A 27,108-nucleotide genomic window follows, 5' to 3' on the forward strand; every position below is an offset into this window, starting at 1 on the left:
GAAAATGGTAAAAGTGGATCCATTTCAGGTAACAGTCCGCCAACACTGGACAATGGAGGGGCTGTGTCTAAGTTAAGGTGAATGAAGACCTGGAAATATAAATTCATCTTATCACAGCAACACTTTGTAAAACATGAAAGCTACACATGCACAGTCTGTTTGATCTTAATGGGATATTCACGTGTTTACAGACGCAGACTGGAGGTTTGTGCTGCCTCTGCTGTTTATTTTGATGTTAAACCTTCACATGCATACTGAGTGTAGCTGTAACCAGCTAACATGTAGGTGAAAAACTTCACTCCAGACTTTTGATCTTTGCACTCAATCACAGAATCGCTCAAAGCTGCAAAATCAAGTCTAAACCAAGGGTCATCTCCCAGTTTAGACTCAGCGAGGCTTTGAGCCGTCACGCCAAAAACTAAAGAAACCAGTTTAGACTCGAGAAACAGAAAGAAGCCTGGAGTCACTCCTGATGTAGACAGACCTCCAGAAGAGTTACTGGCCGGCACAAAGACACGTCTGCAGGGAGAACTGAAGACCGTCAGCTGTAGAGGGGCGCTCGTGATCCGGGACTGCGCAGTAAAAAGGCAAAAGTGCAAAGAAATGCTACAAAATACTGAGCAGACCTAACTGACGTAGGTTGTGTTTATTTTATTATTTATTAACATTTAGCATTAGTCCAAGGTTATCGATATTACATTCAAGAAGAACAGCAGGCCCGTGTGGTGATTTTGGTGAACAGGAGAAAGTTCCCTAATGTTACAGAAGTATTACTTTTTATTTAAATGATAAATGAGACGAGTGGAATCAAGACTAACCTTCTGCCTCAGCTCAGTTTCTGCTCTCATACATGATGCAGACCTTTACGATTTTCCTCCTGCACCTCTTCCTCACCTCCAGGCTGTGAAAAATAAAAGAGTGGACCCTGACAAACCCAGAAAGTTAAGTATTGTGTTCAAATAGATCTGGCAGTTTGATGTGAGACTGTAACTCAGCCCAGTGAAGCTCTGACGGAGATAAAAGCCGCAGCGTTGGTGCAGATGGGACGACTCCATCTTCTTTGGCAGGTGATGATGAAACATAGTGGCTGTAACAAAACAAACCTTTTAGCTCCTAATTCGGTGCACAGTGTTGTGTGCCGGCTGCTGGTGTCAGAGCAGGACCGGTGCCCGTCTGTCTGCTAACAGAAGCCACTGCAGGCTCTGAGACGCCTTCAGCACAGACTCCTTCCTGCTGACACCTGAGCCGTCTCACGCTGCTTCGGCCGCGGGCCGTAGGATGAAAGAATTATTCCGTATTCCCAAAGATGAATCGAGCCTGGAATTTGTCTGTGCGCTGATCCTCGAGCCCACCAGGGGGAGCCAAATACACCAACTACTGTAAAAGCCTTGTTCAGATCTGTAGTGCGTGACTAAAAACTGGCACAGCTGCACAAACGGATTTTAATTTCCTTCAGACAGACAGAAGAAGCACGTAAACATGCTGCCACTGCATGCATGCTTCAAACCATAAGCACAGGCTTCAGTCTGCATGCTCATTAAATAAGCATTCTACTCACAGTCATATTTCAGCTCCATCAGTTAATTTATTTTCTCTTACATTTGATTTCACACATTCACTGTATCAGGTGTCTAATACTGGGTCGGGTTCATTCATCATGGCTCTGCTTTGAGACTGCAGCCAACGTCCTTCAGGCAAGTTCAGGAAACCAGCCCGGCTGGACCTCAGCAGCGACGCTCGCTGTGATCTTTAACCGTTGACGTGCTGTGCATCCACAGATGCTTTACTGCATATCTTGATGCGAACCAGCGGTTACACGTGTGTATGCGAGCAGCTGGAACAGGCGTACCTAATGAAGTGGCTGTGAGTGTGTGTTCCATGCATACCCAAATTAAAACAGAATCTTTTAGTCTGGGGGGGTTCAGTTGTTTCCGCGCTTTATAGCTTTTAATGAGAGAAACATTAAACATGGCGAGCACAGCTTCTGCTTCCAATCCTGCTCAGACTGTTCGTCTGTCTGTGACCTTAAATCGGCGCTTTCGGGCTTCACAGACCTGCAGAGGCAAAAATGTCATCGATGTCATCGTGAGTGACCGTGCTCCGACACGTCGCCTCTCGTGCGGTCCTGCTTCTCAGGTCGTCCCCGCTAAGTCGAGCTCGTGTCTGTCGTCCCGCCTGCTCTTTCCTTTTTACGCCGCCTCTCATCATAAACCTCCTGAGAGTATGAAAACGAATTCTCCCGTGGACACGTCTCCTCGAGGCGAGCGAACGTAACGTCTTTGGCGCTGATCCTTCTGGAGATGAAGCCCAGCAAGCTTCCTTCTTGAAGGTTTGCAGCTTCCTCTGGACGCTGAAGCACGAAAAGAGAGAACATGAGCATCTCTGCAGAACGCTAAAGGAAGACTTCCTGAGAAAGTGTCGCTCTTACTTGTAGCCCGCTGCCTCCAGGCATTTCATCTGCCGGCACTTTAACTGCAGGAAGGTTAAAAGGCTTTTTTCCTTTCCCATCCTCTGGGATTTGCACCAGCGAATCATCTCGTCCACACGGATCTCCACGTGTGAGAAAGAAGCAGCTTCTCTCACCTGTTTCTGGAACTCGTGTCTCCTGTCAGCTCTGCTCGTTTGTTTGGGCGTCGACTTGCCCTCGAGTCGCAAGAAGAAGAAGTAAATACGTGAACATTAGAAACAGTAAAAGTAGAGACGAGTCACGTGCTTGCTCACATACCTCTGTGAAAGTCCTGCACAGCTTGAAAAAAGACTTCCTGTCTGCTGCGAGGCCGACGCCTGGAGAAATATCAGGGATGTGAGTGGGGATGTGAGTGGGGATGTGAGTGGGGAGGTTCACGTCTCACTGAGGTCACGTTTGCTTTGGGAAAAACAGCGCATGAATGCAGCCTACCTCTTATAACTGCAACGCCGAGGTCTTCTTTGAGCTTTCTTTTCTGCGTGCAGGTCTTCTTGGCTTCAGCTGGAAGTTTCTTCGCCGCCTGCTTCTTTTCCTGCCGCGCTCTGCTGTGCGCCACAGGCTTGGTCAATAACAAAGCATCAGAGGGACCGAGGAACTGAGCCAGATCAGCTGGCAGGGAGAAGTCTGTGAGGAAGGGCATGGGCTGGACTCGGGCTACGTCTCTGAGAAGCTCCAGGAGCTGCCGGTAGAGGCCGGACAGGGCGAGCAGCACGCCACGGAAAATCACCCTGAGAACGCACGAAATACAACGTGTTAACATTTTCTGCAGACTTAGTGCTCTCTCTCTCTAAATGCACGTATGCTGCAGAAAACGTCCTGACCACAGACGGCTGAGCATGCTGGTTATCACCACGTTCAGGATGACAAACTCCTCCCACTTCATCTGCTGCTTTGCGAGTCTGAAACAAACAGCTGTTAAGGGGAAACCTGCAGAGGGCACGAGAGTCAGACTTGGTTCAGATGAAGACATCCGCACGTCGTTCACGCGGAGATCGATGCCGAGTCTGAGAACAGAACGGCCTCACAGAAGGATACGTGAAAGCTCTGCTGCAGCGACGCAGCGTGCAGCTCGTCAGCCGAGCGGCCCCCAGCACTTTGAGACAGATCCACTCCAGCGTGGGCTGACTGGGAACGAAACACTGGCCGTCCTTGATGCTCAGCTGTCCTAAAACACACACACACACACACACACACCACTGCAGACTGTGGCAGAAACTGACATCCACACAGAATTTCACAGTTTGAATCTCCGTCTTATCTTCTATAAAGACGTCCGTCTGCATGCTGAGAGGACTTCATTCATGCAGTTGCCCACCCCCGGTCTACTGTGGGAATAACACACATTTTCATTGTGCACTCAGTAAATAAAAGCTGAGTGGACTGGTTCATGAATCCGACCTGGTCACAGCAGTGAAGGTTCACGATGAAGACCTGCTCTGCACGTCACACACTTCACAGCGAGCCGCAGACTTACCTCTGGATCCTGTTCGGACACAGATCTGACAGTTCCTGAAGAGCAGCATCGAGCTTCATGTTCTTCAGCCGGTTCACACACTGCTCCACCTTTGAAGGAAGGAACATGTAGGTTAGTCTGCTAGGTGACTAAGGCCAGAACACCGGCCTAGTGAAAACATCTGGATGATCTCCGAGACTTCTGGGAGAACATCCCGTGGCCTGAGGAGACAAAAGCTGAACGTTGGGAGGTTTGAGTCCCGTTACATCTGCATTAAACATAAAGAGAACATCACAGCAGCAGTCGGACACGGCGGAGGGAGTGTGATGGTCTGAGCTGCTCTCTAGGAGAATGTGGGCCCGGCAGTCATGCAGCAGCAGCAGCTCCACCTCTGATTGGCTCTGAAGACAAAATGAAGGTTCTGGAGCGTCCGAGTCAAAGTGTGGACTTAATCAGACTGAGGTGACCTTAGACAGGCGCTCATACTGGAAAAGCCTCCAACTATTCAGAGTGGGACAAAGTTCCTCCACAGAGACGTGAAACACTCACCATCAACACACCACAAAGTGTGGACTGCGGTCCTGCTGGGCACAGATACCTCGTCTCCCTTGATAAATACAATCAGCATTAAAAACTGCAGTTTATTTTCACTCAGGTTATCTTTGTATTAAAACTCGTCCGAGGACATCGATCAGTGAAGGACAAACAGCAGTCTGTGGAGGCTCACTGATAGCTTATGCTGGAGGTCTTTCTGATGCTGTGACTCTGGAGACATTCAGGGAGCTGTCAGGCTGTCGGCCACTTCCACAGACGTTACTGTAGTCGGGTAATTTCAGCTGCGCCCGTATTTCCCAGGGGATCGCTGCAGCGGCTGGATTTGCATACATATTTCAGCATGAAGTGTGGTTGGAATATAATCAGACCTCTGCACAGGAGAAACTCCCTCTGACCTGCACATTTACATCATCTCCAGCTGTGACAGACAGGTGTCCATCGGTGTGGACGACACAGCAGCCGAACGCCCGAGCGTCCCACAGGCTCAGTCTGATTACAGCTGTTTTATTGTCCCCAGAGTCACAAACACGCAGCCTTTCATCCTGTTAATCATGATTTCCATGTCTGTGATGTTACATGTAACAACAGTCTGAGGCTGAACCTGGATCAGGGTGTTTCTGACCTCTGTGAACTGGGGATGCATCGATCCCATATACAGCACTGGCCTGATCCTGACCTAAATGACTTGATCAGATATCAGGAGAAATAAAACGTGTAGCCCGATCCTTTAAATATTACAAAAGTGCCTCATGAAGCTTGCGACACGGCATAACCGAGGTCGTGACCTTAGCACGTCGGAGCAGTATGTGTCACGCGATAGAGCGGTCGTTGTGTGCGAGACCTGTCGGCGGCGTGGAGTTACTTCAGACTGAAAGAAGAAAATAGGAAGATGTGGTAGCAGCGTTGGGAACTTTAACACCACAAACATGATTAAACACTCACAGAAATACCAAATACAGGAGTACACAGAGTTTATCCAGTGACTCAGTACAGAGTTTATCCAGGCCTCCAACACGAAGCAGAAAAGTATCAACAAACTCCGTCCAGAAAGCAACAAAGCAAAGCTGATAACAGAGAAAACTGCTTTGTTGTGCTCGATGAGCGACCATCACACGTGTTATTAATCTGTCTCTTTATCCCTGTCTTCCTTCTCTCACCCCAACCAATCACCGCAGATGGCCCCGCCCCTCCCTGAGCCTGGTTCTTCCGGAGGTTTCTTCCTGTTAAAAGGGAGTTTTTCCTTCCCACTATGGGCGATCGTGGCTCAAGAGTTGGGAGTTCGCCTTGTAATCGGAAGGTTGCCGGTTCGAGCCCCGGCTTGCACAGTCTCAGTCGTTGTGTCCTTGGGCAAGACACTTCACCCGTTGCCTACTGGTGGTGGTCAGAGGGCCCGGTGGCGCCAGTGTCCGGCAGAATGTGTAAAGTGCTTTGGGGTCCATAGGGACTATTGAATGTTACTTTAAATACTTAGATCTAAAGTTGGAATTTGTAATGTTCTTGGATACCGGTGATGACGTTTGTTTCAAAGCTTTAAATAAAAAGATCAGCTGAGCTGAGCAGTATTTTGGCTGCTTACAAGTATAATAGAAGAACTTTAGTCGATTTTTTGCTTTTTTAAAATCTTAATATGACATTTATGACTAAAAGCAGACTATACCGGAGTCATATCGGTATCGGCAGATATCCAAATCTATGACATCAGTATCGGACATACAGACGTGGCGTCATCCATCCCACTGTGAACGACAGGCTGCCTGGCTGCATGGAGGAGGAACATGTTGTTGTCGTGTTGGTGTTGTTTCCACATCATCATGAAAATGTTGTTCCAGGATCAACATTGCAAGTGACCAATCAGATTGTTGTGACGTTATTCCTTTGCGCGCCAAGCCATTCGTGCATTTATGAAATTCCAATGTTGCAAGGACAATATCAGTTCTGCTCAGCGTTTATTAAAGGGTTAGGGTCAGGGTCAGGGTCCGTTGATCGGCGGACGGAGGCGGTTTCTCGCAGCTTAAGTACAGTTTTTTGTTTTACGGCGGTTTTTCCCGAGGTCGCAAAAGTATGACGTCACAACATTCTGATTGGTCACTTGCAATGTTGATCCTGGAACAACATTTAGTATGATGATCTGGGAACAACACCGACACGACGATATCACCTGTACGTGACTCGGAGCTCAGGTGGGCGCGCTCCGAGTTGCCCTGAGCTCTTGACGAACACACCCACGGTTGCCCTGGAGACAGCGCTCACCTGCTTCAGCGCCTTGAACGTCTTGTTGCCCCGGTAGCTGTTGTTCAGGACGTACAGCAGCTCGTACAGCAGCCTGACCTCCGTCTGAAGCATCTCACTGCGGAGCAGCTTCAGCACATTTTCGCGCTCCGTCAGCAGCGTTTCAACGTCTGCAGCTGCACAAACACAAACACCATCATCATCATCATCGTCGTCACCTCACAGCCACGCGGCGCCGAGTCCTGGCTCTCCCACGTGGGTCGCATGCGGCGTGTTATTTCGCACACAGCACGTCAGTGACCGCGCGCTGCGGCTCGTACCTGTCTGTGCGGTGAAGGGCACGCGGACAGCGGACACGGCGCTGGGAAAAGGGACGTTGACTCTGTTCCAGAGCTCCACGGCCATGCTCGAGTCTGCCTGAAAAACAAAATACGACCCGGAAGTCCCACAGCCAATGGCGTACGAGCACGCGTAAACGTCATCGTCTGTGTTAAAGGCACCGCAGTCGCCGAGTGTGCTCTGCTAAAGTACTTACAACACAAATGATTACTCCGAGTAGTTATCACGAACTGATCAGAACAAAAGCGTAGAAACAATAAAGACCAATAAATATTAAAATTATGAAAACACAACGAGGATAATGACAATAAACGTGTTTTAATAGAGCAATGGATTATTAACACAGCATTTGTAAACATATACGTTATTCCTGGTTGCACACAATAACAGAATAATTATTTCATCCAAACAAACACGGTGAGGGTCAAAACTGAAGCCCCTGAAAAAGTGACCTTTATACTGGAACACAGCACAAACCACCGCTGTGCCACAAGGTGCTGTCAGGAGAACAGCACTTTATTGTGACAGTACAGGCAGGAAGCAAGCACTCAACTTCAAACCGAGGGTCGTCTTCCACTTTACACTCATAGAGGAACTTCAGCGAGGGGTCGATGTGAAAACCTCCATGTGAAAGAGTTTCTTTCAGCTCCTCTCACAAACCGACAGCATCATCATCACCTCGGTGTTCTTTGTGCTGCAGGCGGCCTCTGAGGGGCTCCTCCTGACCCATAAACCAGGACTGTTCTTATGTAACACATTAAGGCTCCTCAATCCCAAACAAACGTCTTCTCGTGTACAACTCCTGAACTGTTTGTTGCATAGTTTTCAGTGCTGCTAAAAGTAGTCTGTGCAGCAGAAAAACACCTTTAAACTGTAATGAGTTATGACTTCAGATGAATACGGAGAGGAAGTGTGAGGAAGAGTAATGTCTGCACAGACTGATTTATCAACATTCATCACCATGTTGCACATTAAGATTCGGGTTTCACATACTGTGCAGGATAAAAGCTCCCCGTGTGTTCACACAGACGCCCACTGTGAAATACTGCCATCGTTTATTGGAACAAAAGCAACAGATTTAACGAGAGGACATTAAGGGGCCTGTGCCGCCTGATTCCTGATCCAAGAGATGACTTTTAGGTTCACTTCCTCCATCACGGACACCTCAGAACGGCCTTTCACCTTCAGTCCATGGCTGCCTCCTCGTAGCCACAAAATCTCAACCTGAGCTTTCATTTCTTTCACCGTCGTGTCAAAGTGAACCTGAGCGAGGACACAGAGCAGAGTGAGCACTGCAGCACGTTCAAACCGCAAGAGCAATGTCCCGTTACACAGATGCATCAGAACTACATGCAAACAGAACAGCAACAATGAGCACACAGGACAGTCTTCTAATAGTTTAATAAGGAAACATGCATTAGGTATGAATCTCATTCCTCACCCTGTCACACATGTCGTCCTCAGTGCCCGACACAAACAGCACACGCGTGTGCGCCGGCAGCACCCTTAGATCTTCGCTCCGTTGGCGGTGTGCATGCGTCTGTCCTGGGGGGTGCAGGGGGAAAGACAAGCAGATCACACCCTCCACCGCGGCCTCGGATTCCTCGCTCAGTCGCCTAGCTAAAGCTGCAGCCGCACGACACCCCATCGACCTGCCTGTGGAAACGTCACAGTGTTCAAGGACTCCCATTCAGTTATTTCTACACTGCTGCATGTCCTCGTCTTCATTTGAAACATAGATGGAGGTTCAGAGGTGAAGATGTGGTATCTGGTGATGTCATCAGTTAAAGGCAGGCGCTCATGGACAGAGTGCGGTCTTTAAGCCCCGGACATCAACGTGGGGTCTGTTTTACCACATTAACATACTTCCCACCAAAGTAAACTGTTAAGGTACAACAATACTTTGCAAACTGAAGTACGTGAGACAAAACGACCCGACAGCATTTCTGCTCTGAGCTCTTCCTCTTTTGTTTTGAACATCTTAAGGCTTCTTACCTCCAAAAAATACGCGTTTTACTGTGAACCTCTGCAGTGACTTCAGGTAGTCCTACAGGTGGAAACACGTTAAACAGCACACGTTACATCATACTGGTGCTCTACAAAAAACGTGTAATATTGCACGTAAAGCAGTGAGTGCAGTTTTCTTTGACTTTAACACGTACCCACACAGCAGTGTACGCCTTCAGCCTGTGAGCCAGGTTCAAACCTTTGCATGTAAAGCGCAGGCACAGGAAACCGTGTGATGCCAGCTGGTGAGCCAGAGAAACCAGCTGACTGAAGTTCATGTCTCCCCCGGCTCCGTGCGTGAGGATCACGGCGGTGTGAGCGTCCGACATGGCGGCAGGGACGCACAGGGCAGCATCTAAAGATTTGGCCCCAAACGGCACCTTCACCGCCTCCTGAAAGCCAGCGAGCACCGATTCAGCACCTCACAGCCAACCATTCTCACTCTCCCGACCTTTACAGAGCAGTGAAGGTGATTACATGGTGATACTTGAAAAACCAGAAGTCTTATCTCAAGCTGACTCTGACTCACTGGTCCATCACATCCAGCAGATTACTGTAACACTCTCCAGATCATCAGCTCATTCATCCTCACACACACGTGACCACATTACTCCACACCACTTCCACACTGGCTCCCTGCGACCTTTACGATCCTTCTGATAGTTCATACAGCTCTCTGTGGTTTGGTCCGTGTCTCTAACCCAGTCACACCTGTCAGGTCATCAGCTGCTCCAGAGTCAGAGCTCGGGGCTGGAGGTGCTTCACTTACTGTGGTCCTGATCTTTGGAACCAGCTGCCTGCTGGTCTGAGATCAGTTACAGCCACGCTCTTATTCAAAATCAGACTCGAAACCTTTGAATTCCCCGAGGCTTACACTTCCTGCTGCGCTCACTGCCTACAGGCTTTCTAACCTGCGCAGGTGTTTATGTTTGCGAAGCACACCGAGCCCACAGGTCGTGGCGCGCGCTAGCCTCTCGTGCACCCGTCCTCTCGGTGCTCCGCTCCTGGTTCGAGTTCCGTTTCATTCTAACCTGACTCTGGTTTCTGACATGTTTGCTTTTTATTTTTCATATTTACCTCCTCAAACGTCTCCATCACAAGCAGCTTCTTCTCTGGAACACCGAGGACTTCAATACCTATTAGTGACACCTAGCGGGGAGGAGTGGTCACTACAGCGTCACCAAACCTGTATATAAAGTACTTTTTATCAGAGGTGGGATCAAGTCATTGTTTTGCAAGTCTCAAGTAAGTCTCAAGTCTTTATCCTCAAGTCTCAAGTCAAGTCTCAAGTAATGTCAGGCAAGTCAGAGTCGAGTCTCAAGTCACTGGTGTAAAAGTCCGAGTCAAGTCACAAGTCTGAAATTTTGAATTTCAAGTCCTTTCGAGTCTTTATAAAAAAATTTAAAAAAAAACGAAAAAAGAATGTTGCAGTTATATGTTAAATGTAAATATTAGACCATGTAATTTTTAAATCTGTGTTTTTCTCAACACATGACCAAATAGTGAACTTAGAAAATATACACAAATTGTGAAATTGCACCTCTTTAAAATGCAGCTCAATTAAACCTAGCTCCAAGAATAATTTTCACCGACAGTTCTGAGATAAGCTGCATGTTATTCTTGGATGCGGTTGTGATACCTGTCGTGCCAAAGTAGGTATCCCCGACAGAATTTGTTTCCCCTGTGCTGGGAGCACGCAGGAAGTACTGATGTTTTCATTTTGTGAAAAATTAGTATCATTACGTTACCATTCAGTTTGAGGGTTACAACAGAAAATTATATATTTATTGCTCACGGGGTATCAGATGGGATTATTTTAATAAACCATAAACATTTTGGCTAATAACTATTTTTATTCTCCTGTAACTTTATTATATAAAGAGCTAAATCCTCCAAAGTTTCAGGAGAAATGAGTCATAATAAGAAGTGTTTGTGAACGAAAAATCAGCAATGTGGGATACTGTTTGTCCGTGATTTACACAGGGGGAACAAATTGTGGCAGGACCAGCCTGATATTATTTGTATCCCACTATAACTTCGTTGTATAAAGAGCTAAGATCTCAAAAATGTCAGGAGTAGTTAGTCATTATAAGAAGTGTTTGTAAACTAAAAATCAACAATGTGGGATACTGTTTGTCCGTGATTTGGACAGTCCAGCGTGTGCTCCCGACGCAGGGGAAACAAATTCTGTCGGGGATACCTAGTTTGGCACGATACCGGCACCTCTGTGACCTGCTCCGTGTCTCTAACCCAGTCACACCTGTCAGGTCATCAGCTGCTCCAGAGTCAGAGCTCGGGGCTGGAGGTGCTTCACTTACTGTGGTCCTGATCTTTGGAACCAGCTGCCTGCTGGTCTGAGATCAGTTACAGCCACGCTCTTATTCAAAATCAGACTCGAAACCTTTGAATTCCCCGAGGCTTACACTTCCTGCTGCGCTCACTGCCTACAGGCTTTCTAACCTGCGCAGGTGTTTATGTTTGCGAAGCACACCGAGCCCACAGGTCGTGGCGCGCGCTAGCCTCTCGTGCACCCGTCCTCTCGGTGCTCCGCTCCTGGTTCGAGTTCCGTTTCATTCTAACCTGACTCTGGTTTCTGACATGTTTGCTTTTTATTTTTCATATTTACCTCCTCAAACGTCTCCATCACAAGCAGCTTCTTCTCTGGAACACCGAGGACTTCAATGCCTATTAGTGACACCTAGCGGGGAGGAGTGGTCACTACAGCGTCACCAAACCTGTATATAAAGTACTTTTTATTAAAAAATAAATAAATGGTTTGAAATGTTTATGTTATGTTTCATTAAAATTATTTGTTTCAGATTGTTCGCTTTTTAATATATCTTTATCCAGTGGACGTACTGGAAACGCAGCATCATACTTCATAATGGTCAGTCTCTGTAACACTTCCCTTCCTTCCCAGTCATCCTGCACACTGGCACATTGTTGGATATTACTGACATCTGATCAATTGAAACATCACCCTATACTCTCTATCATGTTTCATACTTTCAGTTTTATCCATGTCTGAGCATCTTTGATTTTATACGTTTGATTTTATATATCAGGATAAATATCTCAGCAAAAATATCACTTTGTACAGGGCAGTGACTCCTCACCAACAGCGACTCGATGCTTTGTGGTTCAAATCTAAACCATGCAACAGGGTAATGGTCAGTTATAAACAGCAGCATTAACTTTATGACACTTCCGTTTGTTTACTTTTTCACAAGGATACGATTTTTATTTTAAATGTTTTCCGTTCTGTTTTATCCGTCAGGTAAACTGAAGGCGTGGCCACGGCTGATTTTCCAGCAGGCACAGCGGTCAGCTGCTCAACCTCAGGGCTGACACTAAACCTCACTGAGTAAATAATCTGACATCAGAGAGAAAAACACGCTCTGAACACATTAAAAGTATTTATTGAAAAATAAGAATCAGATATTCAAACCATAGTCATACAATTGATTGGCACTTTAAAAGAAAAGGCTGTCAGTTATGAAGTGGGAGGAGCTCAGTCACAGTTCATCCTTCACCTGAAAAACAAACATGAAAACGCTCGTGTTAAACTCCTGTTAGAACGTTGGTCCAAATGTTCACTCTAACGTGTCTTCTTGGTGGTTGCAGTGACGCCTCACGTACACCAGATGGCGCCACAGACTGTAGAATAATAAAACTATCCCAGATTTAACGTTGTTTCCTCTTCTTAACGTGCAAAAAGTAAAATAAGATCATTAGGATCTGCAGACACAAGCTGCAGAGCAAACAAAGCATTTGGGTGTTTCTCACGTTTGTCCTGTGGCAGGAACATGGGAACAGGTCATCAGCAGGCTGCTCCACGACTTCCATGTCCTTCCGGATCTTCGGCTCGGTGACCTGGAGTTTGGCGTACTCCTAGTTCGCACGCATAAATATGACATGTGAGGGAAGTGCGACGCATTTACATCGGTCCAAATGAAGAATGATCAGCATTGTGTCAGTGCGACGCAGCGCGAGCACAGTAAGACTGCGTGAGTAGTAACATTGTATACTTTTTCAGTCGTGCAGTAACTCTGAAACTGTAATCACATTACCTTGATCAGTATGTAGTAATAACAGAAGATGGTGTCTCCCATGAGGTGACTGCGGGCAAACTGCTGACCTGCGAGAGCAATTTTCTTTGCCTGAAAGAAGAAAACAAAATGACACCACCTTCACTCGTCATTAGTGAAACCAGCGAGGATCCAGTCACGTGTTCTCGTCACCTCTTCGTCGTGGTCACGCGCCCACTGGATCTTCTCCAGCAGGTCTCCCAGGTCTGCCCTGACAGGGATGTAGTGCTCCCACGCTCGAAGCTGCTTGTAGAAATGCTCGTAGTACCCAGAATCCTGCTTCAGGACCACGCTGTCCCCCGCCAGCAGGTACGGCAGCCGATAAGCTGCCACAGTGCCATCAATGTTTATTTGGTACTTGTACTGGTGATGCATGGACACAATGAAAACACACACATTAGCATAAGAATATCTGACGTAATAAAAGCGTTTTTATGGAATATAATTCATCTCACCTTGAAAAAGTCAAAAAACGAAACATGTTTGACGAGCGGCCCGTAGAGGCTCTCGTCGTGTTTGAAGAAGAAGAAATTAGTAAAGGCGGCGTCTATGATGTGCGGGTGAGCCCTCGAAAGCTTGACCAGCTCCAGGCGCTCCTGTCGGCTGTCCCGCCCCCTCCAGAAGGCGGTGGCGTTCTTCTCGGGCCACGGCGGCCCCGTGTTGGCCTGAACCGACATCATGTCCAGGCTCACCCTGTACGGCAGAGGACGTGCTGAATGTTACATCCTCTGCAGTTTGTGACATCACTAACCTCACAGGTGAGGGTCCAACATTAAACAGCTCTCATCATCACACCTGCATTAAATATCAACTCAAACAGCAGCAAGGTGAGAGGAGGAAAATGCAGGTTCATACTGCAGTCTGCTTACTGACGGCCTCGGTGATGGCAGAGCACGCGTACATGAAGAGGAGCAGGAACCAGGTGACCCTGGATCCTCCCTTAGTTATGCTGCAATAGGCGTAGGCTGCTGGGGGACTCCCATGATGCACTGGGGGTTTCTTCTTCTCTCACTATGTGTTAACAGACCTCTCTGCACTGAATCATACCTGTTATTAATCTCTGTCTCTCTTCCACAGCATGTCTTTATCCTGTCTTCCTTCTCTCACCCCAACCAATCACAGCAGATGGCCCCGCCCCTCCCTGAGCCTGGTTCTGCTGGAGGTTTCTTCCTGTTAAAAGGGAGTTTTTCCTTCCCACTGTCACCAAAGTGCTTGCAGATAGGGAATCATACGATTGTTGTGTTTTTGTCTGTATGTATTATTGTAGGGTCGACCTTACAATATAAAGCGTCTTGAGGCGACTGTTGCTGTGATTTTGTGCTGTGTAAATAAAACTGAATTGAATTTACTGCCAGTTTCCGTGGTAACGTAGCAATACTTTAGCTGAATCCACACACAGAGCTTTACCTCCCCATGGTCTCCAGGACGGACTCGGTCAGGTCATAGGTCGGCATGACGATATCTCTGGTGTTATTGGAGCCACACCAGGAGAAGATGGGATGAAGCTTCTCGGGAGGCTTCCTCTTCTCCAACGGCCAGTCACCGAGGTTAACAAAGAACTCCACATCAGGGAGCCGCACCTGAAAATGTTTCATGATAATCATTACTGTTGCCACCGTCTGATCGCATATCTGCACTGATGATGACGATGATAACCAGCATGCACTGCACCAGTTGTGTCTGAACGTTTCATCCCTGATGCATCAACATATACAGACGTTAAAATCAAAGTGTGTTTCTGGTCGTCTGAGCGACGGCTGAGTAAACGTAAACACGGATTACCTTTCTGGTGAGAGACAGCAGGACGGCATCCATAAAGATTCTAAACCCGACATGTTCCCCAAATGTCCTCACGTAGATCTAAAGACAACAGAAACACATTACAGAAAACAGCCGCTCACCAATCCAAGATTACCTTCACAGGTAATAGATTACACCACTGCACAGGATTACAGGAGTCAGTGGCAGCTGAGTCGTTACTGCAATGATACAGTGACTTTAGTATTTCATTTAACTATAAAGAAAACAGACAGAGCTGTAAAATGATGCAGACATTAAAATAAATAAACAACTCAGCATGCTGGGAAATGTGGGAATGACTTTATTCCTTCTCGTTCATTTAAAGTGTTCGGATATGAAGTGAACACAGAGCACATTTATCCACAGCTCACATTCAAATTTGACAAACACACAAAGACAAAGCAGTTTTTGATGCAGTTTAACGGACGGACGGAACAAAGCAACAGAAACCCTGAAGTGTGACACTCGTCACATTCACCTCTGATAAAGGGACTCGGCTGCACTCACACACACAGTATGAAATGCAGTAGCAAAGTACTACTGTGGTAGTTTTTACTACTAAAAGCATCAATTTCACTTTACCACAGTCATACCTTTAGAGGGAACTAGTCATGGAAGCGGATACGTTCCTGAATATTCTCATGTAATGCGAGCAGTGTTAGACTCATCGCTATCACAGCAGCACTCATGCACACCTGGCTCTGCTCTTACAGGTGAGTCACACAGCTCCAGGGTCCAGGATGAAGGAACATTACCCTCCATATTCTTCCCTTCTACACTCACCTTTGGATCTGATGTGTGTCCAGAGGCCTACATGGTGTCGTGGTTTAAGAAGGCCTGGCTGGATGACTGAGAGGCCCACAAGCTGACTTTCTCAGCTTCCTCTCAGGTAAAACATAAACACCTATGATACGCCTGTGTTTGTTTCCCCAGGTGGAATCACCTTGTTGTCTTTGACGGTGTAGTGGCAGAGGCTCTGCCGCTGTCCGAAGCGCTGTGGGATCTCCTGTGCGTTACGATCTGGGTCGACGCTCGGGTAAAAGGACAGGTCCCTCTCTATCTGTGCGAAGGACGGAGGGCAGTGCATGTGGGCCTCCCACGCAGAGCCGCTCTCCCAGGGACAGTCGCATCCCTCGTGATAGACCGGGCCTGCAGACGACAACACTGACTCATTAAGTTTCTGGATCCAGCAAAAACAGCAGGTGAAGACTCAGGATTGGAGCGTGAGCAGGAATCAAGTCCATGATGTCATTTATCAGAGTGAACATCGCAGCTTCACGGACCGCGCCCTACCTTTGAGAACAAACGGTGACTTGGCAACGTGCTCGTTCTTCAGCAAAACGTGGACGTGAAGCTCCGAGTAGGTGGCGTACATTCGGTAGCGGACCAGGAATGAGCCATCCCGACGATCCAGGACCTGGATCCAAATCCTGGTGAACTGCTCCACAGGAGACACAATCTTTACTTCAAAGGTTTTCTCACCAGGTGATGCAGTCAAACTGTGGGAGGAGGGAGAATACAAAGATATCTACTGCTGCTCAGGAGGACGGCATCTCATCTTATAACAACAAATACGAGCCGATGTTTACAAAGCAGCGGACTGAACCTTTGCCAGTTCATCATCGTATGGTTCATTTCAGCGCTCACTCACAGTTTACACTCTCTACATACAAGAAGGTTTAAAGTTTGCGTGTCACAGAAAACATCTGTGCCGTGGTGGTCTCCTAACAGATGTGTCTGGGTAACTTGGATCGTCACTCAGAGTAACAACTTGTGCACTGTTTTTTATGGTTGGGTGCACTTTCTGCACAGTCAGTGTGTCTGCACCAGCTCACGGTGCAGTAATGACTGTAGCAGGCATGATCACCACAGAGAGGAGGCACCTTTGATAAGCTCCTGCAACTGTGTGATGAAAAAGGTCATTGGAGGCCGTCTGACATCGTCCTGCCTGTGGTTTGTCTGTCGTATCTGCTCTCACAGGTCAAAACTTCAGATTTAACACCACACTTTATTTTATATAGTGTTCTTTTGTAGTCATGCATGTTTTTTTGGCTTATAAGTACAAATAGATAAGATAAAATGTTCTCTAAAGGTTCTCTTGAGCAATAGTTCTCCAGTTTTCTGAAGGTGTCTCAGTGTTTTTCTTTGGACACCCCATCAAAGGAGCTCTGATTCAAGCATAAAAATCCACCGAGCGATGGTCACTGTTCACTGAAGCCTCATCAGAGAATGCTCTCAGTGAAGGACGGCTGAAGGGAAACAGGAGGAAAGGCTGAGGCTGAAAATGACACCAGAACTGGACTGAAGGTCAGAGGAACAGGTGTGATGGAGAGATGGATCCACATCATGGTCAGTGTGCACGAGGAGGTCAGGAGGAGGTCCAGCAGTGAGAGTCTGCAGCCATCTGTGAAGCACGGTGGAGGCTGTGTCATGGTTTCAGGTTCTTTGATAAACTGATGAATTACAGAGTCTGATCCACCACGCAGGAACATCTGGAAACATCTCTTTAGCATGACACTCGGACCTCAGCTCCACTGAAGCAGTGTGGGATCATCCTGACAGAGAACACAAGCAAAGGCAGAAACATCCGAGGAAGAGCTTTGACTGTCCTTCAGGAAGCCTGGAGAACAGTTCCTGAAGGTCCTCACAGAGCTGACGGAGAGCTCAGACTGTGCTGAACAATAAAGCGGTCATACTAAGTATTCACTCTGATGCTTTTTACAATCATATAAACTCTTTCTTTGCTGCATTTCCATATTTATCGGCACATTCATGTCCCCTTTCTCTTCTAATATAAAGAACAGAGAGGTTTGACATGGCACTGGATATCTGATAGTGACACAGAGGAGATACGGAGGAGACTCAGAGACAGACGTGATTTTGCACACAGCTACATTTAGACCTTTGGTACTTCTGACTGTTAAATCACATCTGCGTGGTCACATGTGAGGTCTCCGGCTTGCACATGCGCATGATAATGAGAAAACCAGTGATGTGATTCTGACACCCCGATACGACAGTAAACTCCAGGCTCTGCAGCTGGAGTCGCATACCACAGGCCTCGCATTACTCACTTTTTCCCCGAGCTGTCCGCCGCCTGTATGTAGAAGAATCGAGCTGGAAGGACGACGCTAGCCTCCAGCCCAGGTCCCCATACTAAAGTGTTCGCAGCGCTGGGGGCCGAGCCCGCCTGAGACCCCCGCAGGTCATGCCCGAGCACAGCCAGACAGAAGAGCAGCCACCACGGCCGCAGTGCAGACATACCGGCCAATGCGCAGGCTCACACGGGTTACAGTCGTGCGAGCTCTCGGCCTCTGCCGGCCCAAACTGCCATTGTTCGTTCAACTCTGTGAAAACTGAGCGGACGGACTGAAGTCAGTGTGCAGCGTGTGAACTTCGCTTCGCTCCATCTACACTCACACGACTCACCGCAGACACCGCATTTCACATCCGGTTAGAACGAGCGCGGTGTCGCTGTTTCAGGAACGTTAACGCTGCTAGCACACCGGCAGCTAACTCAAAAAAATCTTTTACAGTCGAGTAAACAATTAACTGAATGAAAGGGGGCGGGACAACAGAGCGCGTTGTGAGACCCGATTGGCCAAGAGACCGATGGAGCTCCAGGTGTAAATGTGATTGGACGGAAACACGGAAGTTAAAGTCTTGGGATACATGCTGGCCTGAATGTAAGTGGTTGGAAATGAAAACTTTACCTCATATTTAAATAACAATAACATGACTCCTCCCACTACTGGTAATAATATAAATGATAATAAACATGTTATAAATGTCACCTGAAAGTTATAACAAACTATAATTAATGTGATTTTATACGCGCAGTCGTATTTGTTTTACTAGATATAATTTTAATATATTTATTTGTACAAAATAGAAATGTTTTTAAATTAAATTTGTACAAATCTGAAGTTCTGAAAGATTTCAAAGAAGTTAAAGTTTAAGAACTTTTTTTCCAGTGTAAATATTAAATATTCTGTTTGAAAGTGCAGTTCGGGCCATATGTGGAAAATTAAACCATTTTTGTAACTCACAGCTTTAATTCAAATAAATAAAACCCATAAATCTTCCCCGTCTCAGAGGCTCAGAAGTAGTTGGTCAGACTAACATAATTTTGAATACAAACTTTATATTTTAGTATCTGGATAAAAGTCTTTGCAATGATATTTTACTGCCTGGTGACATCACCACGTGCTGTTTCCTTACCTGAGATGCTCTGCCAGTGTCTCTCTGCCGCTTGTTTCTGAGTCTCTGCCTTAAGTTTTGTATTTAATAACTAAAGCTGCTCTGTTGGGCTGAGATCAGGTCACTGACTCAGACATTGGAGACTTTCTTTGCTTTCCTTGAGAAAGTCTTGGGCTGTTTTTGCAGTTTGCTTTGGCTCATTATCTGTCTGCACTGTGACGCTCTGTCTGATCAGCTCTGCAGGATTATCTGAATGTGAGCAGAGAGGAAGCCCTGAGCTCTTCACAGCTCATCCTGCTGCTTCGATCAGCAGTCACAATAAAGACGAACAACCTTCTTCCACTGCAGCCATGGCCGAACTTTGGCTCGTGAGCTGTTTCCTCCTTCTCCAGTTTCTCTTCCCATTACTGCAAACAAGTGTTTATGTACCGCTCTGCATCTATTATTAACTCCACAGCGCATCTTTTGTCCCGTTTTCATCCCCTCATCCCTAACCAGTTGCAGCAGATGGCCTCCTGGTTCCTTCCCACTGTCACACACGATCACAGGGGGTCATATGACTGTATATCATTGTAGTTCTTTACCTTCAGTATAAAGCACCTTGAGCCAACAGTTGCTGTATAAATAAAATTGAATGTAAACCGTCTTTATTTACATTCATGAAGGTGTCTCTTTGACAATAACACTCCTCCCTCCTCTGGAGTGTTAAAATGTTGTTTTTTTAACTAAAGAAAGAACTTGCGATCATCCACCTCAGCTGCCTTCTTCGGTTGATTGGGTCCGTTTTTTCTGTCTGTGTGACACGTTGATTCCTTTTCAGCCTAACGAGGGCCTCCTCGACTTCCACTGACAGCTCGTTGGGTTTGGATAAAAGCGTAACTGGTTAAACTGTTTGTCAGTCAATAGGCCAATTATTGTTGAGCCTCTGACAGTGGGGACAGCGCATAGAAATGAACAGTAAATGCAGTACTTTTGTTAAACCTTGAATAAAATCAGGGAGTCTGCACGTTAGTCGCGTATTGATTTATAAATGCGCTGCAGTGGTGTATAAAAGTACACAAACTGTGTTCCAGTCAGAAAAGTTATGGACCTACTAAATCTAACAAAACTGTCAAAATAATTAAAGTTTCTACATAAATATGATGCACTGGTAAAATCAGGCTTTTTGCTCTTAACATCACAGAATATCACAGTTACATCTGTTCATGAACTATTTCTGAGCTTAAATGAACTCCAGTCCTCTTTTTGTCATTAGACTCACCTGGCAGGTAGCGTTGAATTTACCAGAGGAAGGACAGTTCTTAGTCTGGAAGCTTTATTACTATTGATGAAAGGTAAATGACAATAACTGCACAAACCTGATCCTGGCTTTACCTGTGGGTCAAAACGTGGTTACTTACCTGAACAAAGGTCAAACTAAAGTGCTTTTGCACTCGCAGCTGGTTTAGTGACGAGAGCTCTCAGCCGTGTACATCAATCAATGTTTATTTCAATTTGCTGTTGCATCAACATATTTTCAGATCATTTTTTGTCAAGTAATTTCTATTACACTAGTATAATATCAAGAAGAACAAAAAGTGGTAGAATCCATTTAAATAAGACAAACGTTGCTGCCATCATTGAAAACCAAGTGAATGCCTCTTTAACATACTACAGTGTGAAGAACTACGTTCCTGTGATTTAGACAGAGCCAGAATACCAGATACAGTACCAGCAGTAACAGGTACAACATATACGAGAAAATATCCCAAGAATATATTTTATTTTTTATTTTTTTGTTTCACCTTCACCCAAGATTGAACTGTACAGTTAATATAAAAACTGAAAACATAGAAACCGAAAACCTTCTAACAAAACACCCTGTCAGCAGAATCGGAGTTTTTTTGTCATTTTTTTGTGTATTTTGGTTTTGTGTTGTTTTTTCTGCACTTACACAAAACTCATTGACGGTACAGAGATAAGAGAGAACGACATTATTAGTTTGCTGTGTTTTAGACACCCCGTTGAACCAAATCCAGGTAGCCTGGCTGTAGGATTTCAGGTGAAGTCGGTAAAAATAAAGCGTGAAGGCCGCTCGAGCCTCAGGAATGTGTCAGCCGCCTGACAGGAAGCAGGCAAAGATGATTAGCAATGCAGATTCACGTGTTCCTCTTATTGTTTCAGGCTGTGGATGTATGTGCTGCCGTGCACGTTTCACGCGGGCGTGACGCCGCCACGATCAGCATAAAGGTCTGATGTGTGTGAGAGACGGATGCCGGTTATCCCGCGTTTGAGTTTTCAGTTCAAAATACAGACAAATACACAAGTACAAAATATCCTCCTCACCCGATGTTGTTCGTCCTTGTCGTGTGGCTACCCACTGACACGTAACACAATCACGATGTGATACACGACGACCATGTACCATGACACGTTTGTTGTTTTTAAAATACAAAAGCCTTCGTTAAAGAGGCCGTAACCATCAAATATAGGACTGCGACACAAGGATATCATAGTCATAGTCATCAAGAACGATATCGAAAGGAAGAGAAACCAAAACCGAACGAACGCCTTCATTTTTTTTTTTCACGTACTCGACGGCTGAACATCACTGGAAAAAACTGTCACTTCTCCCGAACCGCTTACTGACAAACAACTCCTCTTCATGTTCCCATCACGAAGACGGTGACAGTCACCACGAGTACTGCCTGTCATTATGAAAAGACGACTGCTCGGTTGCACACCAGAATGCACCAACTGCAGAGTGAGGTGGAGAGAGATGTGAGGGTGTCGTTCACGTTGGCTGCTCTGGCTGAGGGAGGGTGTGGTTCTCTTTCTGCCTCACTCACACTTGCACACGCGACCTAACGTCGGACGAAGGCAGCGATAGACTCAAAGATCAGGGACAACTAAAACACGCCTTCATATTTTCACGGTCACCGTTCTCTGCTGTGAGCCACAGGAAACCCGGATCAGCTCCTCCGTGGTTTTTATGGCACGTGAATATAAGTTTGTAGTATAGATATAAACACACTGACCGCAACACGCTCCCACACCCACGCCTTCTCTCGTGTTCATTTCACGGGTTTGTAAGTTGCAGCAGCTGAAAAGTGGAACTAGATTGCTGAGAGCTGAGTGTTAATACAACTGAGTTATATTTCATTTGCACTGTGCAGCCCAGAGTACGAACAACGTTTTAGCGGTTTTTAAGTGTGTGTCGACAAAGTTAACTGTGTGCGTTTGGTATATATAGTGTGTGAAGTAATATGAGCTGAGACTAGGGAGTAAAAAGAAACATTAAAAAAAGGGAAAGTAACACAACTTTTGGCTTAGTAGCAATGCAGGTATACGTTTCCCTTTTTATATATCATTTTTTGTTAATATCTCAAAAAATAGAAAGTTTTTCATAATTTGTGTTGTTGGCTTACATCATAAATAAAACGTCTTTTTATGTTTGACTCTCATGTTAAAGTAGCATGCTGCTTTTTAATATGGCAGTTGTATATTTTTAGTCATTCATTGCTGTTTCATGCATTTCTTGTTGGTTTCTTAGTTTTTGACTATCTACACAGTAAGGTCCAGAAAAACCACACACACACACACACACACACACACACGCACACACCACACACACACACACACACACACACACACACACACACACACACACACACACACACACACACACACACACGCACACACACACACACTTCCAGTTCCATCTTCAGACCTTCAAATGCCGCCATCTCCTCACCGTCCTTCTCGCTGCAGGTCTAGACGGGGAACTAGCCCGTCCTCATCACTCAGCGATGTGACAGTGTGTGCATGAAGCCAAGCCAGAAGCCATAAAGACAAAGTCACTGTGCCTCTCTTTGAATGCTTTCATTTTTGAAGTGAAAGTCCCGTCGCGGCATATCGTTCCCAGCAGCATGAGGGCAGACCGAGGCCCCCGTCCTGCTATTAGAACTGGTACCACTTCTTGTCCTTGCATTTCAGCATCAGCTGGAAAAGATACAAAAGGACATCTTCTTAATGAGAAGGACTGAAAGCTTGAGAGCATTTCTTTTTATTGCATCGGGGAGTAAATTATTGATTTGCCAACAAGAGACTCATTTAATAACCACTTTTGTTGGCTTCAGTTCAGTTTTTGTTAATGTCTCAAAATCCAAAGTTGTACATTTAGATGCTCTTTATATTTTCACATCATGTTATGTTTCATTTTCACCTCATGAGCGTGCTTGGAGAAGGCTTCTGCACTAGTCATCATTAGGGCGGTGCGCTCCTCCAGCTCCCCCAGCCTCTGGCCTCTCTCATCCAGAGCAATGCGCGCCCTCGCCAGCTCGCCCACCACTCCACTAGCGGCGACCTTCATGCCCTCCACTCCTCCCTGTCCAGGGATGTGCTGCGCAAGACTCCGAGAAGCCTTCCCAGCCGCAGCCTCGCCGACTGTTGGAACGAGACAGAGTGACAGGGGTGTGGAAATCAAACGCACCCTGGGGTTCTTCAGACACGCCTCCTAATTTTGCCAACTGACTGTTTGTCATTGTTTGCCAACATTGTGTGCTCGCTCTGACTGCGATTGCCTCGTCTGATACAAGTTAAACTAGTCTGAGTATTTTCAAATTAAGAAAACTTTTCAGGTGTTCTCACATCGCCCCGTCTCACTGCGCGACCTCTTATTGGTTAGAGCGAGTGCTAGTCTCACAACCAAAGCCACAAAATCAGAAAGTACATCTTATGTAATCTGCCATGTGCAGGCTAAAGACATTCATGTCTTATTATTAGCAGTATAATATGGTGTCATGCATTCTTGAATGCTTTATATTAAGAAAATAATGTAGACAGACAACGCACAGAGCTCTTCTCTGTCAAAGGTGTGGGCATTTCCTCCAAAGAAGCCTTTTAAAAATCCTCGGTTCTGGGCTTCTGGTGTTTCTATTGGTGTAAACAGCTCTCCCAGCATTTCCTACAAAAAAAAAAAAAGAATTTTAGAAGTTGCACGAAGGATGTAATCAGAGAAGATGGCAGATAATTCACTGGCCATCAGCAACAGACGGAGGGGATGATTGCCAAATGGCCAATTTTGCCAGCCCTAGTGCTGACCTGCAGGTTATCGCACATCTCCTGGCTGTATGTAATTCTCTGGACCTCTGTGGGGGAGCTGAGATACAGTGCCTGCCCCCCATTGGTGAAGTAAAAGGTTCTTGCAATGCGCATGTCTGTCAGAGGCAGGTAATTGACATCCATGAGCGGTCTTAAGCTGGGCAGACTGTGGGCAGAATGAAAGAGTGAAGAAAGGTAAGAACAGCTGTGTAATAATTACTGAGCTTCAAAAGTAAACTACACTGAACATCAGAATAAAAAGAAAGAAATCATTATTATGTTTCTTTTCTAATCTTTGGTAACAAAGCAGCTTTTCATAGGCTGTAGTCTCAGAGGTAAACTGCACGAATCCGGTCTTTAAGTCTGACGTCATTAGTCAAACGAACACTGCAGCATCACTGAGAGTTACAAACTGTCTAAAATCTTTCATCTGTAATAAAATGATCAGCGTTGCTGCTTTACCAGGTGTAACAATTCAGTTTAACATCCATGAAAACAGGATTTATTACGTTTAACAGAGTTAGAAGTTAGCAGGAAGTTAGCTCGCTAGCTTCCACCTAAACATGATATAGCATGTTCTGACTGAGAGATTTCTGGAAAATTCAAACGTACAGCTCTGCTGTCACTTCCAACATAAATGAAGACAGAAAACTAAACAGCAGTGACGTTTGTAGGGTTACTGAAGTTGGGCTAGCTGGTATATAATGATGTGCTACGTGACCGCTAGCGACACAGCTATGTTAGCCTAGCATAAACACAGTGAAGCTGGAGGATGAACGCTAACTTTTTTCCACTCGATAAAAGTTAACGTGAGGGTTCCTGATGGTTAGAGACAAATGCAATCGCATGGCAGGATGCTGTAAACGGACCAAACTTCAGTCAGGAGAACAACTGAGATAATCCATCCACAACACGAGGTTAGTCATTCATATACTGCTGCATGGGCTGGAGTTACATCGTAAGGGTTTAAACACTGATCTTTAAAATGAACAGTGGTGATAAAAACAGAGAGAGGTTTTTAGGGGCTTGTTCAGATTAAATAGAACAAGATACAAAACATGTTAAAAACACAGCAGCCTTAATAAACACAGTAGTTTGGACTCGGAAGCAGGTTCATCACATCATCACTTAAAGACCGGATAGAGCCAGACCATTCAGCATCCACCCAGTGAGTGGCCCTTGCATAGAGTCACATGTAACTCTCAGATTTCCTCTGCACCAAAACGCTCTCACTGACCGGTTCAGATTAAGTATCCTTACCTGTGAAAAGGAAAAAGCTGCTACTGCAGCCACGTTCAGCCTAACAGTGCAAACACAGAAATGATAGCTGCGCTGACAGAGCAGGCTTTAAAGTAGGCCGCGCTACAGCGTGCGCAGATTAAAACAAACATCTAATGACAGAGAACTCGAGCGGCCGTGGTCATACCTGAGCGTCATGACGTGTCCGTTTGCACAGAAGCAGGCGAGGCACACGCTGTTGCACACAGACACCACGTCAGCCCTCAGCACAAAGGACGACTCTGTGATGTTGTGGACAAACAGGCAAGACTGCGAGGGCATCAGGAACACTTTGGCCTGCCTCTCAGAGCACACCACAGCCAAGTGTCCGTCTCCGCAGGCGTCCTGGGAGGACGATGGCGAAAAGTGGACCAGCTTGCGCCTCCGCGGTCGGTCGGGGTCCTCGGGGGCGTTGTGGTCCCGCCAAACCTCGTAGGGGGGCTGAATGAGAGCTCCCATGCAGTCCAAGAAGCTGAAGCGTAGCACAGAGCCCTTCAGCATCAGCACCGCTCCTGTGAGTGTGTGAGCAGGAGAGGGACCCAGCACACAGTGGGAGAGAAAAGTCTTTAAAGCTCAGCACAGGATGGAAGACGGCGCTAAGCGTAACATTTCAGTCAAAAAGACGCGTCTATGTTCTCACGTGGTCTTTAAAACTGAGCATGTATGTACAGACCACTGCTGCCAGAGTCCTGGCAGACCTCTGCTGTAGGTCTCTTCGAGTCAAAGCGGGGTCCTTCCTTTCCACTGTTGTGATTTTCCCTCTAATACTGCCTGTAATATAACGTTTGTATAGCTATACAAAAAGGACTGAATGATACAAGGCAAGCTTCACAACCTTGTACACTTAACTGCCTCACAAGTGCAACTACTGGATGCAGTAATACATTACTGACACTTACATTTACTACGTCGGACGTTATCCAATAGACGCCCACAGGAGCACTTTAGAACGAGAGGAAACAATCCTTTCTTCTTCTCTCGAGTGGATCTGTGACCTTCCAGTAATAAGCTCGCTTCTCATAAGTTTAGTCTCAAGAGAAGAGCTGCGGCTTCAAAGGGACTGGAAATTTGGCTATATTGATGTTTTTACTTTGAACGGGAGACCTTTTTTTCAGGAGCAGTAATGCGTCTCTGAGTGGCTCCGTTTTGTGTAGACTGTAGAAACACTGTCCACACTCTGGAGTACAAAATCAAGCCATTTGCAAAATAATGCACGATGCCCATCAAAGTTTCAGTGAAAGAAAATCACGTGTAATTGAAACAAATGAGGCCTTTGAAGCCTCACAGCTTAACACGGTGCATCTGTGCTCTTGGAGAACGATCTCCACTTACTGTAAGAGTCAGCCACACATTTCCTCTCATGTTCATAACGACCGTTTGTGTCCACAGAATTCAAACTGAGTGAAAGATGAGATTTGTTTGGTCAGATCAGTGTCCCGGGGTTTAGACTGAGCTCCATCAGAGCAGCATCAGCATCATGATGACATGATGATAACTTTATTATGGACTGTGGCCACTGTGGGTCGGCTCCAGCTGCTCAGGGTAAACTTCAGTTTCATACAGATCTGTGACGAATCAGTTTCCTCTACGTACCAAATGACCATTTTACT

General features: G+C 46.1%; 4 protein-coding genes across 22 annotated transcripts in view; all 4 read right to left on the reverse strand.

Moving 5' to 3' along the window:
- Positions 1-1,565: 1,565 nt before the first annotated feature.
- nepro (nucleolus and neural progenitor protein) lies at positions 1,566-7,956 on the reverse strand. Of its 2 annotated transcripts, XM_040027808.1 has the most exons (9): positions 7,025-7,956; positions 6,726-6,880; positions 3,942-4,030; positions 3,503-3,631; positions 3,289-3,366; positions 2,900-3,195; positions 2,726-2,784; positions 2,429-2,643; positions 1,566-2,350 (listed from the first exon to the last, which is right to left on the reverse strand). In XM_040027808.1, exons 1-9 carry the CDS (start codon positions 7,107-7,109, stop codon positions 2,047-2,049), a joined length of 1,410 nt encoding a protein of 469 aa, XP_039883742.1. In that variant the 5' UTR covers positions 7,110-7,956; the 3' UTR covers positions 1,566-2,046. The 2 variants fall into 2 exon arrangements, with proteins under 2 accessions (XP_039883742.1, XP_039883743.1); XM_040027809.1 differs by lacking the exons at positions 6,726-6,880; positions 7,025-7,956 and having other exon boundaries at positions 3,503-3,792; positions 3,942-4,016.
- Positions 7,957-8,081: 125 nt separating this feature from the next.
- Positions 8,082-11,752, reverse strand: tex30 (testis expressed 30). Of its 3 annotated transcripts, none has more exons than XM_040027811.1 (5): positions 11,677-11,752; positions 9,206-9,442; positions 9,039-9,090; positions 8,485-8,699; positions 8,082-8,306 (listed from the first exon to the last, which is right to left on the reverse strand). In XM_040027811.1, the coding sequence occupies exons 1-5, from the start codon at positions 11,692-11,694 to the stop codon at positions 8,136-8,138; spliced, it is 693 nt and encodes a 230-aa protein (XP_039883745.1). In that variant the 5' UTR covers positions 11,695-11,752; the 3' UTR covers positions 8,082-8,135. The 3 variants fall into 3 exon arrangements, with proteins under 3 accessions (XP_039883745.1, XP_039883744.1, XP_039883746.1); XM_040027810.1 differs by lacking the exon at positions 11,677-11,752 and adding an exon at positions 10,128-10,200; XM_040027812.1 differs by lacking the exon at positions 11,677-11,752 and adding an exon at positions 9,820-10,105.
- Positions 11,753-12,449: 697 nt separating this feature from the next.
- poglut2 (protein O-glucosyltransferase 2) lies at positions 12,450-18,497 on the reverse strand. The gene is made up of 10 exons (XM_040027807.1): positions 18,013-18,497; positions 16,232-16,437; positions 15,882-16,087; positions 14,921-14,998; positions 14,546-14,718; positions 13,594-13,831; positions 13,292-13,501; positions 13,121-13,210; positions 12,837-12,941; positions 12,450-12,583 (listed from the first exon to the last, which is right to left on the reverse strand). Exons 1-10 carry the CDS (start codon positions 18,198-18,200, stop codon positions 12,566-12,568), a joined length of 1,512 nt encoding a protein of 503 aa, XP_039883741.1. The 5' UTR covers positions 18,201-18,497; the 3' UTR covers positions 12,450-12,565.
- A 2,172-nt stretch (positions 18,498-20,669) lies between these two features.
- stxbp5l (syntaxin binding protein 5-like) overlaps positions 20,670-27,108 on the reverse strand; it is a 126,674-nt gene continuing 120,235 nt past the window's right edge. For all 16 annotated transcript variants that reach the window (XM_040027793.1, XM_040027791.1, XM_040027792.1 and 13 more), the window contains 5 exons: positions 25,647-26,010; positions 24,221-24,386; positions 23,972-24,083; positions 23,343-23,563; positions 20,670-23,119 (listed from right to left, as the gene is read on the reverse strand). In XM_040027793.1, the coding sequence (XP_039883727.1) occupies positions 23,078-23,119; positions 23,343-23,563; positions 23,972-24,083; positions 24,221-24,386; positions 25,647-26,010 (905 nt within the window). In that variant the 3' untranslated portion in view covers positions 20,670-23,077. The remainder of the gene's footprint in view (positions 23,120-23,342; positions 23,564-23,971; positions 24,084-24,220; positions 24,387-25,646; positions 26,011-27,108) is intronic.

This window comes from Simochromis diagramma, unplaced genomic scaffold (genome assembly GCF_900408965.1).
Source record: "Simochromis diagramma unplaced genomic scaffold, fSimDia1.1 OVJJ01000343.1, whole genome shotgun sequence".
Classification (NCBI taxonomy): domain Eukaryota; kingdom Metazoa; phylum Chordata; class Actinopteri; order Cichliformes; family Cichlidae; genus Simochromis; species Simochromis diagramma.